The 12,127-nt window shown below is 50.8% G+C and overlaps 1 protein-coding gene across 6 annotated transcripts in view; it reads left to right on the forward strand.

Annotated features, from left to right (window-relative positions):
- Positions 1-11,865, forward strand: part of TEX264 (testis expressed 264, ER-phagy receptor) — a 125,405-nt gene extending 113,540 nt beyond the window's left edge. For all 6 annotated transcript variants that reach the window (XM_005285276.5, XM_042861771.2, XM_065551358.1 and 3 more), the window contains one exon: positions 10,981-11,865. In XM_005285276.5, the coding sequence (XP_005285333.1) occupies positions 10,981-11,297 (317 nt within the window). In that variant the 3' untranslated portion in view covers positions 11,298-11,865. The remainder of the gene's footprint in view (positions 1-10,980) is intronic.
- Positions 11,866-12,127: the final 262 nt, after the last annotated feature.

Consider the following 12,127-nt stretch of genomic DNA (forward strand, 5'->3'; position numbering starts at 1 on the left):
TGACCCTATCCTCCAAAGTAGTTGCAATCCCTCCCAGTTTGGTATCATCCGCAAACTTAATAAGCGTACTTTCTATGCCAATATCTAAGTCATTGATGAAGATATTGAACAGAGGATAAGGGTTCTCAAGTGTCAGTCGGGGCCTGACGGAATGAACTAGAGCCAGCGCACCACTCAGAGGCAGAGGGACCCAGAAGGGCTCGATTGTGATGCTGATGATGATTTTGTTGTTGTAACTTTTTCTTCTTGGTGGAAATCAGCAGAATTAACCATCTGCCCAAATTTGCCTCGGCCCCTCTCCTCCTGGCACACTGCCCGCTTCTGGATCGAGCATTTTACTGCCTCTCAGTGCATCTCTGAATGGCTAGTTGGCTGGCTGCCCTAGGTTCCCATATGAAATGAGTTTTACTGGGTCTCAGCCCCTCCAAGTGCCTGCCTGGGAGTCCTACAAGCATGAATCGCACTGGGTCCCATCTCCTAGAGTGTGTTTGTTGCTAAGTATTTTTGTACTTCCAGGGCTTGGCAGACACCCCTGCCCCAGGAAAGGAGCTACGTTGCTGCTTGTGCTCACTCACGGCTCTCTCCCAGGAATCGGGGACACGTATTGCCTGTGCTCAGTACTCTGCTGTCCTAATTGCTCCCTCCCTCTCCTTGCTTCTGTAGTTTTCCAATGGGCACCAGTCTCCTTGGGCAGCAATTACCTGTGGAATTTTATTTGGAAAGAACATTGCTGGCTTCACATGACAGCCGCGCAAAGCAAAACAGCGTTTTAAGATGAGTCGGTGCTGTTCTCATGGCTGTGAGACGCTAATAGCTCTGCCTGGAGACAGGCAAAGAAAGGACTGGCGCTAAGCAAGCTTCCCGCTACAGCTGTGTTAATGCACCACAATCCTGACCTGAACGCTGCACCCTCAGCCCCACTGCTCCAGTCCTGGGCTCCCTACACAGCTCTGCCAGTGCCTCTCAGCTCTGCCCTTCGACTGCCTGCTGGTCTAGTCCTGGGCTGCCTGCACAGCTCTGCCGGTGCCCCTCAGCCCTGCCGTTCGACTGCCCGCTGCTATGGTCTTGTGGTCTCCGCACAGCTGTGCCAGTGCCACTCAGCCCTGCCCTTCGACTGCCCACTGCTCCAGCCCTGGGCTCCCCGCACAGCTCTGCCCTTCGACTGTTTGCTGCTCCAATTCTGGGCTCCCACCACAGCTCTGCCATGCCCCTCAGCTCTACCCTACCCTACCCTTCGACTGCCTGCTGCTCCAATCTTGGGTTCCTCGCACAGCTCTGCCAGTGCCCCTCAGCCCTGCCCTTCGACTGCCCGCTGCTCCGGTCCTGGGCTCCCTGCACAGCTCTACTGGTGCCACCCAGCCCTGCCCTTCAACTGACCGCTGCTCCAGTCCTGGACTCCCCCCTGCACAGCTCTGCCAGCCAGCAGCCCTGCTCTTTGACTGTTTGCTGCCAATTCTGGGCTCCCATCATAGCTCTGCCAGTGCCACTCAGCCCTACCCTACCCTACCCTTCGACTTCCCACTGCTCCCCGTACAGCTCTGCTGGTACCTCTCAGCTCTGCCCTTCGACTGCCTGCTGCTTCAGTCCTGGCCTCCCCGCACAGCTCTGCCCCGTCACTCAGCCCTGCCCTTCAACTGCCCGCTGCTCCAGTCCTGAGCTCCCCGTACAGCTGTGCCAGTGCCACTCAGCCCTGCCCTTCAACTGCCCACTGCTCTTGTCCTCTGGTCCCCACACAGCTCTGTCAGGACCTCTCAGTCCTGCCCTTCGACTGCCCACTTCTCCAGTCCTGGGCTTTTCGCACAGCTCTGCCCCATCACTCAGCCCTGCCCTTCGACTGCCCGCTGCTCTGGTCCTGGGCTCCCCGCACAGCTCTGCCCCTGCCACTCTATCCTGACCTACAGCCCCTCCCCCACCACTATTCCTGCCCTAAGCTGAATCTGCCAACTGCATCGGGTTTTGTTTTTTTTTAAATATGGACTCTACTTTGAGCCTGCTACACTCCTCCTCTTTTGTGCCCTGTGCCAAGCCATGCCTGCAGGGCTCAGAGGCAGGCGTGTGTTCACCCCCGAGATTGTACTACAGACTTTTCTGAGGTTTTAAGCTAAAAGCCAGGACCAAGATTTTGAAAATCTCTGAGGGCTCATGGGCAGCCTCTTGTTTGGATTCCCAGCCTTGCTCCAAGCTCAGTGCTCAGGAATCCAGCAAACAGCGGCAGTCTGTACTGGGAAGGGGCCAGAGCTGTCCTATGAGCCTGGGTGGGAGGAGGAGTAATGAGGAACAGGAAACTTTATGCTTAGCCAAAGGAGGAGGGTGTAATGAGCCCTTGGCCAAAATGCTGGCATATCCTGGGCACAGCCCAGTCCCGAGCGCTCTGGCAGTGCAGGTGGCATGACATACCTAGCCGTTTGCCGGTGACCCGGGTCATCATCCCCCTCAATTGACCAAAGGAGCAGCATGGAGTGGGGGTTGCATGGTCCCAACTCCCTGCTGCCTGGGGAACTTGGCGTGGGCGGGGCTGAAGGAAGGAAACAAAAGGGCAGCATTGTCCAGACTCATGAAATCTGCTGTGTCAACTGGGGTGTGCTAGCCAGGCTCTTTCACTGGGCCTGTGACAGGGGCTGAATTTCTCCGAGCCCCTCAGATAGCCCCAGACCAAGCCATGATCTCTGAATCCATTCATTTAATTGATTGTGCATCAACAGTGCCTACTCAATGCAGGGAGAGCGCCCATGCTTGATAGCTATTGACAAATCTGCTGGCTGGAAGGATCAGGCGGGGGACACTCTTAAAGGATCCATGTCTCTTCCTGCTCCTGGTGCCAGAGCCCTCATGCTTCCAGCTTGGCATCATGGGGGAAGTATTAGCTGGGGAAATGGCTGGGGGTTCTTAGGTGACTGCAGCAGGATGGGCTGGGCAGGTTCATGGCTGCAGAGTTGGAGGGGAAGAAGAGGATGTGGGACTAGTTCTGGCTGTGGATGCCAATAAGAGCAGACCAGCAGAGAGCAGCCCACTGGACCCAGACACATGGCAGAATTGTCAATTTTACCGAATCTTTGCTTTTATAACTTTCACATTTACTCCATATACGCTGAGCTTCTGACCTGAGATCCTCTCAAACTAACATACATATTGGTACGTAGTGGAATGGGTGTGTGGGTGTGTATGTGTAAAAAATAACATTCAACAAAACTGTGTTAAAAGAATGTTAGTTAAGGTTACAAAATCAAGCACTCAAAAATATGGAATTGCCAGAATTAAGGTTGCCCGTGTACCCTTAACTCTGCCCCTTGTTCATATACTATAGTCTTTATTTACATGATCATGTTCTATTTTTTCCACAGGATCCCAATGTTTTTACCCTCCTCATGCAATGAGTGGCCCTTTACCTTCTTTCTTACACACCATCCACACACAATCTGATTATTCATTTCTCGTGGGCTTTTCTCTGGAGCTCAGCACTCTAATATCTGAGGGCCTCACAAACATTAATGAATTTATTTTCCCGGCTCTTGTGTGTGATAGAAAAGTGTGATTATCATTCCCCCCCCTTTCTAGCTGGGAAACTGAGATACAGAGACTGGGGCTAGAATTTGTAGACATGCTCCCTAATTTTGGTTGCCTCGATGGCTAGGTACCCAGTTTGAGATGCTATCCCCTGCCTCATTCATTGCACACCTTCCAATATCTGCAACAAAGGAGGCGAGGTCCTGCGGGAAAAGAGCGTGTAATCATGTGATTAAAGACTGTATCATAAAGCCAACACAAGGGGGGCACTCTCACGCTTTCCTATTTCCCAGCTCTTAAGCGCTTGACTTTATCGCCTTAATAATAGACTTTGAACATAGTTTTGTTGTATGTAATTATTGCTGCCAGCAATGGGCATTAAGGCCCAGATAAGTATGTAGACTCTGCCTCCCAAACTCTCCCCATGTCTGTCTGCACTAATGGATGTGCTCTAGAATTCTAGAAGTCATGCAGTGAGTGCCCCCCCCCCACGCACCTGATCTATCCTTTTTTATCTACTCTTTTTGCCCCTTCTTTATGGCAAGGCATAGCGTCCTGATATGGGGGCAGGACGCCATCTGGGGCAGGCATCACAGTGCCCCGTGGATGTGCATGCACAGGATTCTTCTCTGAGGGTGGTGCCATGGCCGAAAGGGCCTGCACTTAGAGAACTGGAGCGAAAGGAGAGGGCAGCTGTACCATGAAACCGTTATTGTCCTCTCCGGACTGCCCGGAGACGGGGAAAGCATTAGGCACGCTGGGTTACCGAAATACAAATGGCACTGTCCCCTGTGCAAGACTGCATGGGGGAGGGGAGGGAGCCTGCTTTAGTGGAAGTGCGGGGAGCCGGACCTAATACCGAAATGCATCCCAGGAACAAACTGAGCCTTTGAAAGTGCTCACGGCTCCAGGGCAGGTGGGAGCTTTCTGTTCCTACAGGAGCGTCTCTTTGTAGAAGCTGGAGGGGGAGTGAGGGAGAAGGGAGCTGCCAAGCACAGTAACTCAGGATTACTGCCACCTCACAGGAGCCTAGTTCTGCACTGCCAAGTTTTCAGGCTCGGGGGGGCCCAGGGTTGAATAGCTGGGGTGGGAGAGGCTGCAGTGAGATTGAGGGGCATTGGCAGGGCTGTGTGGGCAGCCCATGACAGATCTAGCAGCAGCTGTGTGGATGAATGCTAGGGAATTCAGTGAGATCACTGTTCATTTCACTGACGTGTTCAAGCCGTGTTTCGAGAAGGAAGAGGTGACCTCCTGTGCCAGTCTTTCAAACCAACTCTGAACACCAGCTGCACGGCTGGCATCCCCTAGAAGATCGTTCAAGATCCACAGACGACCTATGTAACATGAGGAGCCAAGCATAGGACTTCCCACCTCTGGGAACAGAGCCCAAGGAGCAGCGGCAGTAGCTTAGCCAGGCAAATTCCCTCCAGTCGAGGACAGTGGGACACACACTCAGGCCAATACACTGTGTCCTGAGGACTGGCCGGCTTCACCCCGTGCTCAGTGCATAGTGATGGGTATGTTTCCACACTCCATGCAGTGCCCGGCTGCATCAGTTTGTGACCTTGCACGCACCAGGCTCATCAGCTGGTCACACAGATGGGGCATCAAGAACAGCTTGTGGGAGAAGCAAGGTCTTCTGGCGGAAGCACAGTAGTGGGTGCCAGGTAGCCTGGACTCCACTCCCAGCTCTGCTGCTGACTCGCTCTGGGATCCTGGGCAAGTCATTTCCCCGCTTGGTGCCTCTGCCTCCCCTCCTCACCCTCCACCCCAGGATATTGCGAGGTTTAACTAAAGCCTGGAGAGCGCCTTAGATAGCAGTGCGAACTATGGTGCTTTTGATTTGGTTATAATCTGCCGCTTCAAACACTAGATCTCTGACCAGTCAGCTGAAGAATCATAGAACTGGAAGGGACCTCGAGAGGTCATCTAGTCCAGTCCCCTGCACTCAAGGCAGTACTAAGTATTATCTAGACCATCCCTGACAGGTGTTTGTCAAACCTGCTCTTAAAAATCCCCAATGATGGAGATTCCACAGCCTCCATAGGCCATTTATTCCAGTGCTTAACCATCCTGACAGGAAGTTTTTCCTAATGTTCAACCTAAACCGCCCTTGCTGCAATTTAAGCCTATTGCTTCTTGTCCTATCCTCAGAGGTTAAGAAGAACAATTTTTCTCCCTCCTCCTTGTAACAATCTCTTATGTACTTGAAAACTGCTATCATGTCCCCTCTCTGTCTTCTCTTTTCCAGACTAAACAAGCCCAATTTTTTCAATCTTTCCTCATAGGTCATGTTTTCTAGATCTTTAATAATTTTTGTTGCTCTTCTCTGGATTTTCTCCTATTTCTCCACATATTTCCTGAAATGTGGTGCCCAGAACTGGACACAATACTCCAGTTGAGGCCTAATCAGTGCGGAATAGAGTAAAAGAATTACTTCCCATGTCTTGCTTACAATACTCCTGCGAATACATCCCAGAATGATGTTTGCTTTTTTTGCAACAGTGTTACACTGTTGACTCCTATTTAGCTTGTGATCCACTATGACACCCAGATTCCTTTCCGCAGTACTCCTTCCTAGGCAGTCATTTCTCATTTTGTATGTGTGCAACTGATTGTTCCTTCCTAAGTGGAATACTTTGCATTTGTCCTTATCGAATTTCATCCTATTTACTTCATACCATTTCTCCAGTTTGTCCAGATCATTTTGAATTTTAATCGTATCCTCCAAAGCACTTGCAACCCCTCCAAACTTGGTATCGTCCGCAAACTTTATAAGTGTACTCTCTATCCCATTACCTAAATCACTGATGAAGATATTGAACAGAACCGATCCCTGTGGAACCCCACTCGTTGTGCCCTTCCAGCATGGCTGTGAGCCACTGATAACTACTCTCTGGGAACGATTTTCCAACCAGTTATGCACCCACCTTATAATAGCTCCATCTAGGCTGTATTTCCCTAGTTTGTTTATGAGAAGGTCATGCGAGACACTATCAAAAGCCTTATTAAAGTCACGTTATACCACATCTACCGCTTTCCCCCTATCTACAAGGCTTGTTACCCTGTCAAAGAAAGCTATCATGTTGGTTTGACACCATTTGTTCTTGACAATTCCATGCTGACGGTTATTTATCACCTTATTATCTTCTAGGTGTTTGCAAATTGATTGCTTAATTATTTGCTCCATTATCTTTCAGGGTACAGAAGTTAAGCTGACTGGTCTATAATTCTCCAGGTTGTCCTTATTTCCCTTTTTATAGATGGGCAGTATATTTGCCCTTTTCCAGTCTTCTGGAATGTCTCCCGTCTTCCATGACTTTTCAAAGATAATTGCTAATGGCTCAGATATCTCCTCAGTCAGCTTCTTGAGTATTCTAGGATGCATTTCATCAGGCCCTGGTGATTTGAAGACATCTAACTTGTCTAAGTAATTTTTGACTTGTTCTTTCCCTATTTTAGACTCTGATCCTACCTCTTTTTCACTGGCATTCACTGACGTCACAAACCTTCTTGGTGAAAACCGAAACAAAGTCGTCATTAAGCACCTCTGCCATTTCCACATTTTCTGTTGTTTTCCCCCCTCATTGAGTAACGGGCCTACTCTGTCCTTGGTCTTCCTCTTGCTTCTAATGTATTTGTAGAATGTTTTCTTGTTTCCTTTTATGTCCCTAGCTAGTTTGATCTCATTTTGTGCCTTGGCTTTTCTAATTTTGTCCCTACATACTTGTATTATTTGTTTATATTCATCCTTTGTAATTTGACAGAGTTTCCACTTTTTGTAGGACTCTTTTTTTAGTTTCAGATCATTGAAGATCTCCTTGTTAAGCCAGGGTGGTCTCTTGCCGTACTTCCTATCTTTCCTACGCAGTGGGATAGTTTGCTCTTGTGCCCTTAATAATGTCTCTTTGAAAAACTGCCAACTGTCTTCAATTGTTTTTCCCCTTAGACTTGCTTCCCATGGGATTTTACTACCAACTCCCTGAGTTTGCTGAAGTCTGCCTTCTTGAAATCCATTGTCTTTATTGTGCTGTTCTCCCTCCTACCATTCCTTAGAATCATGAACTCTACCATTTCATGATCTCTTTCACCCAAGTTGTCTTCCCCTTTCAAATTCTCAACCAGTTTCTCCCTATTTGTCAAAATCAAATCTAGAATAGCCTCCCCCCAGTAGCTTTCTCCATCTTCTGAAATAAAAAATTGTCTCCAATTCATTCCAAGAACTTGTTGGACAATCTGTGCCCTGCTGTGTTATTTTCCCAACAGATGTCTAGGTAGTTGAAGTCCTCCCTCCATCCCCACCAAGTCCTGTGATTTGAATGATTTTGTTAGTTATTTAAAAAAAGCCTCATCCACCTCTTCTTCCAGGTTTGGTGGTCTGTAGTAGACCCCTACCATGACATCACCCTTGTTTTTACGCCTTTTATCCGTACCCAGAGACTTTCAACAAGTCTGTTTCTTATTTCTATCTCAACCTCAGTCCAAGTGTATACATTTTTAATATATAAGGCAACACCTCCTACCTTTTTTCCCTGCCTATCCTTCCTGAGCAAGCTGTGTCCTTCTATAACAATATTCCAGTCATGCATATTATCCCACCAAGTCTCTGTGATGCTAACTGTGTCATAGTTGTGTTTATTTACTAGCATTTTGAGTTCTTACTGCTTCTTCCCCATACTTCTCGCATTACTATACAGCAGGGCCAGCTCTAGCTTTTTTGCTGCCCCAAGCAGCAAAAAAAAAGCGCTGCCCCCCAGCCCCCCCCGCCGAGCGCCGCGCCGACCCCCCGCCGAGTGCCGCCAGAACCCCCCCCAGAGCGGCGCCCCCCGCGCCGACCCCCCGCCGAGCGCTGGAGCCCACCCCCCCCCCCCCGCGCCAAGCGCCGCCGGAACCCCCCCCCCGAGTGCCGAGCCCCGCGACGCTGAGCACCGCGCCACCGGAGCCCGCCCCCTGCCAAGCGCCGCCGGAACCCCCTCCAGGGCCGCGCCCGTGACGCACCCCCACCGAACGCCGAGCTGCCCCCCCGCCGAGCGCCGCCGGAACACGCCCCCCACCGAGCGCCGCCGGAACCCCCTTCCAGTGCCGCGCCCGCGCCGCCCCCTCGCCGAGTCCTGCACAACCGGAGCCCGCCCCCCCAGCACCGCGCCGCCGGAGCGGCCCCCCCCCCCCCCCGCGGAATGCTGCACCACGCTCCCCCCGCCGCCCCTTACCAGGTGCCGCCCCAAGCATGTGCTTGGGTGCCTGGTGCCTGGTGCCTGGAGCAGGCCCTGCTATACAGACATCTAAGAAGCAGTTGCATCACCTCAGTTAGGGAAGAGAAGTGAGAAAGGAGAGGGGAGCAGTGCTGACACATTCTGGGCAGTAGAGGGCAATAGAAATGTGCTTTCCTTTGATGTGTCCTTGGGAGCAGATATATTTTACACAGCCTGGTTTGTGGGTGGAGCTGGGGGAGTCCATGCTGCAGGGTTAGAAGCGCTGAGGCTGTTATAACTCCTCTTAGATATTCCAACAAGGGGAACAATCAATGCCATGGTTTTGGTGATGTGGGCACCTGCCTTCTCTAGACCAGGCTGAGGCCTTGTCCATGTGGGGAATTTGACCAGTCTAGCTCTTCTGGAGTAACTATGAAATCACTTTTATTCTGGAGTAGTGTGTCCACACAGGCAGCTGTTCCAGACTAGCTTATTCTGCAATAGCTACATTGGTCAGTTTCCCCAGGTAGACAAGGCCTGAGATCCAGATCGCTCTTCACACAGTTCTTTCACTCAGCCATTCAATGAGAGTGACTTTCGCTCATTTGGAAGATGATGAAGTTCTGAGCAGTTCCACATTTGCATTCATGCCCGGGCAGCATACAGTGTCTCAGCTGGCATTTAGGTGTGTTCCTCTGGGGTGCAGTCATTTCACTCTGCACTGCAGCATCCTTGGGGACGCAGGAAGGGCTAGTCCTGTCTCTGAAGACAGGGCTGTTGCTTACCATGTGGAAAAGCATAACTGATGCTTCTCCCCAGTTCTGGGTCATGCATATCTCATCTAAGGGTGCAGTGAATGGAGCTGTAGAAAGCACACCCATAATGCCTCAGCAATGTTATCATTTCCTTTTTGGCTTAAAAAAAATCCAAGGAAATGAAATACAAACTGCGTTAATGCAACATTGTGATGGTCGATGTAAACACAAAGTGGTTCAAAGAAAAGCCAAAGTTCAGGTTCTCCTAGGAATGTCTATTTATAGCTCTTCGCGCTGGCGTGGTTTTGGGGCTTCCCAATTTGACTGTTAACCCTTATGGTCCTGGATAATCCTGAGGTGTTTTGCACCTGCAGGGTGGCCAGTTTCCTGAGAGGTGAGGTGTTGGGGATCCTGTGCCAAGGAGGGGGAGGAGTTTGTGGCTGAGAGAAGGGAGGGCCCTGCTCAGCATGCTAAGGTGGAGCGTGTCCTACACTGTGATGCCTCCCGTCCAAGCCAGCCTAGCCCTGCTTTTCCTCGCCTCACTCCCTCTGAGGAACCTGCATGGGGCAGGCAACTCACAGCAGGGGCATGCTAGCCTAGAGCCAGGGCATTGTCCTTTGCATGGGAAAGAGTCTGAAGAGCAGAAGGCTCTGCTTACCTGGGGAGGGGGCAGAAGGGCACTCTTGATGCTAGTAGGGAGGAGGGGGCATAGGAGAGGCTAGGGCGTTGGATGGGGGTAACATTTGCAACAGGGAAGGAGGAGAGATGGATCTGGGGCTGGAGCAGGATGTCGTGAAGGAGAGAGACTAGAACAAGTTATCACAGGTCACTGATCTCTTCCTGAAGCTCTAAGGGTTAAATGTACTTTGTCCAGCATGTTCACTGTGGCCGAATTAATGCTACTCTGGGAATATGATCTCCTACATCAGCACAGGACTTTGTAGCTGGTTACTACCATGCACTTTCTATATTTTGGTGCTTTATAGTGAGTATTGATGGGCCAGAGGACTTCACAGGGGACAGTTCAGCTGGGCTAGAACCTTTTATCTCTACTTTGTCCTCTTAATGGTCCAAACTGGAATGGGTACCATAGATACAGAATACAACAGAGATGGCCTTTGGGAGCCACTTACCAGTGATAACCTCCTACAAAGTCCCCAGGAGTTTGGGATGGAGCCGAGTGGGGTACACTCACTGGTGTTTTCTGTAGCTGAGACAATTATTGATCCCTTTCGCATGATTCCTTTGCCCTGCCCCGCCCCTCCCCTCCCCAGGGGAAAGACTAGAGGAGTCACATAGTTTTTCTGGGGTTAATCTGATTGGCAGATCTCTTACCGATGGGGATCACTGTATGGGAAGTTTCTTCAGTGGGGGGATGGGCAATGGAGTAACAAGGTGAATAAAGTCTTTAAGGATAGAGATGTAGCAACAGCCTTCTCTTCGCTGCTGTGTTCAGCCCTGCACCCCACGAGCTCTGCCTTGCTCTCTCCTTCCCCTCCACGTTAACCTGTTCCTCTTCTCTTCAAAAGGGGCTGACACCCTGAGCGAGACGAGCTCCATCAGCCTGGAGGCCACGACCGATAGCAGAGAGACTTCGGTGGCCACCTCCATCCTGTCCCCCTTCGCAGCTGGCCGCGGGCGGGATGAACTGGACAATCGCAGCGAACATAGCTACAGCGAGTCAGGGGCCAGTGGCTCCTCCTTCGAGGAGCTGGATCTGGAAGGCAATGGCGATGGGTCGGCAGGGCAGCCTTCTGACCTGGGCTATGCCGAGGAGCAGGAGACCACAAAGGCCAAGTGGGCTAAAGAGCCCACTGCTCTGGAGAAAGAGAGGGGTGAAGAATAAACCAGAGTCCTTCCAGCTTCCTCCCCTTTAATCGGAAGGAACTGATCTGTCCTGTTTTCTTTCTCGCTAGCCAAGAGATTTCAGTCACTGATTCCTATTGAGCCCCTCTCCCCATCCTCTGAAGACAGATGTTCCAATTGTTATAAAGAAGGACAGCTACTCCAAGGGGGAGCGTAGCTAGGAACTGTTCTCCAGGAGCCTTTCACCCTCTTGTGTGCTGTAGCAGTGAGCTGGGGGTGTAGTCTGTTTGATGAGCAGTGAAATGTACTTCCAGGCTGGGTGTGTATAAATGCGTGGTGAGCTCTCTGCATGAGGTAGGTGTGTGTGTGTGTGTGTGCGTGTGAGAGAGAGTAACACATGTTCTCCCTCTGCCTGTCTCCCCATCTCCTCAAGGCAGCCTGGTTCTCCACCATATAGACACACATTGACTGGCACCAAAGAGCAGACAGTGGTTTTATTCTATGTGAAAAGGAAATATACAATGTAAAATCGTCCTCCTTAAACGGATGTTATGCTTTTGGGATCTGTAATAAAGCAAATGCTTTTCCTCTGAGGTGTGAGGGCTCAAGGGGAGGGTCATTGTGATTCTGTCCTTTAATGCGTTGGCTCGTCTGTTACCCCACCCCTTGGAGAGCTGAACAAGCCACACTCTTGGCACTTGGGCTGTTTCCAAGTGATCCGAGTTTGAAGTTTCTTAGCGACTTGCCTGGGCTGTGTGAAATGCAGTGGGGGCCATGTCATGCAGACCTTGGTAAGCAGATATCCCTGTCACTGAAATCACCATCATTGCTGGCACTCGGCCTCCTGCATAGCAGTTTGAACAGAGAGGC

The sequence above is a fragment of the Chrysemys picta genome, chromosome 7 (genome assembly GCF_011386835.1).
Source record: "Chrysemys picta bellii isolate R12L10 chromosome 7, ASM1138683v2, whole genome shotgun sequence".
Lineage (NCBI taxonomy): Eukaryota > Metazoa > Chordata > Testudines > Emydidae > Chrysemys > Chrysemys picta.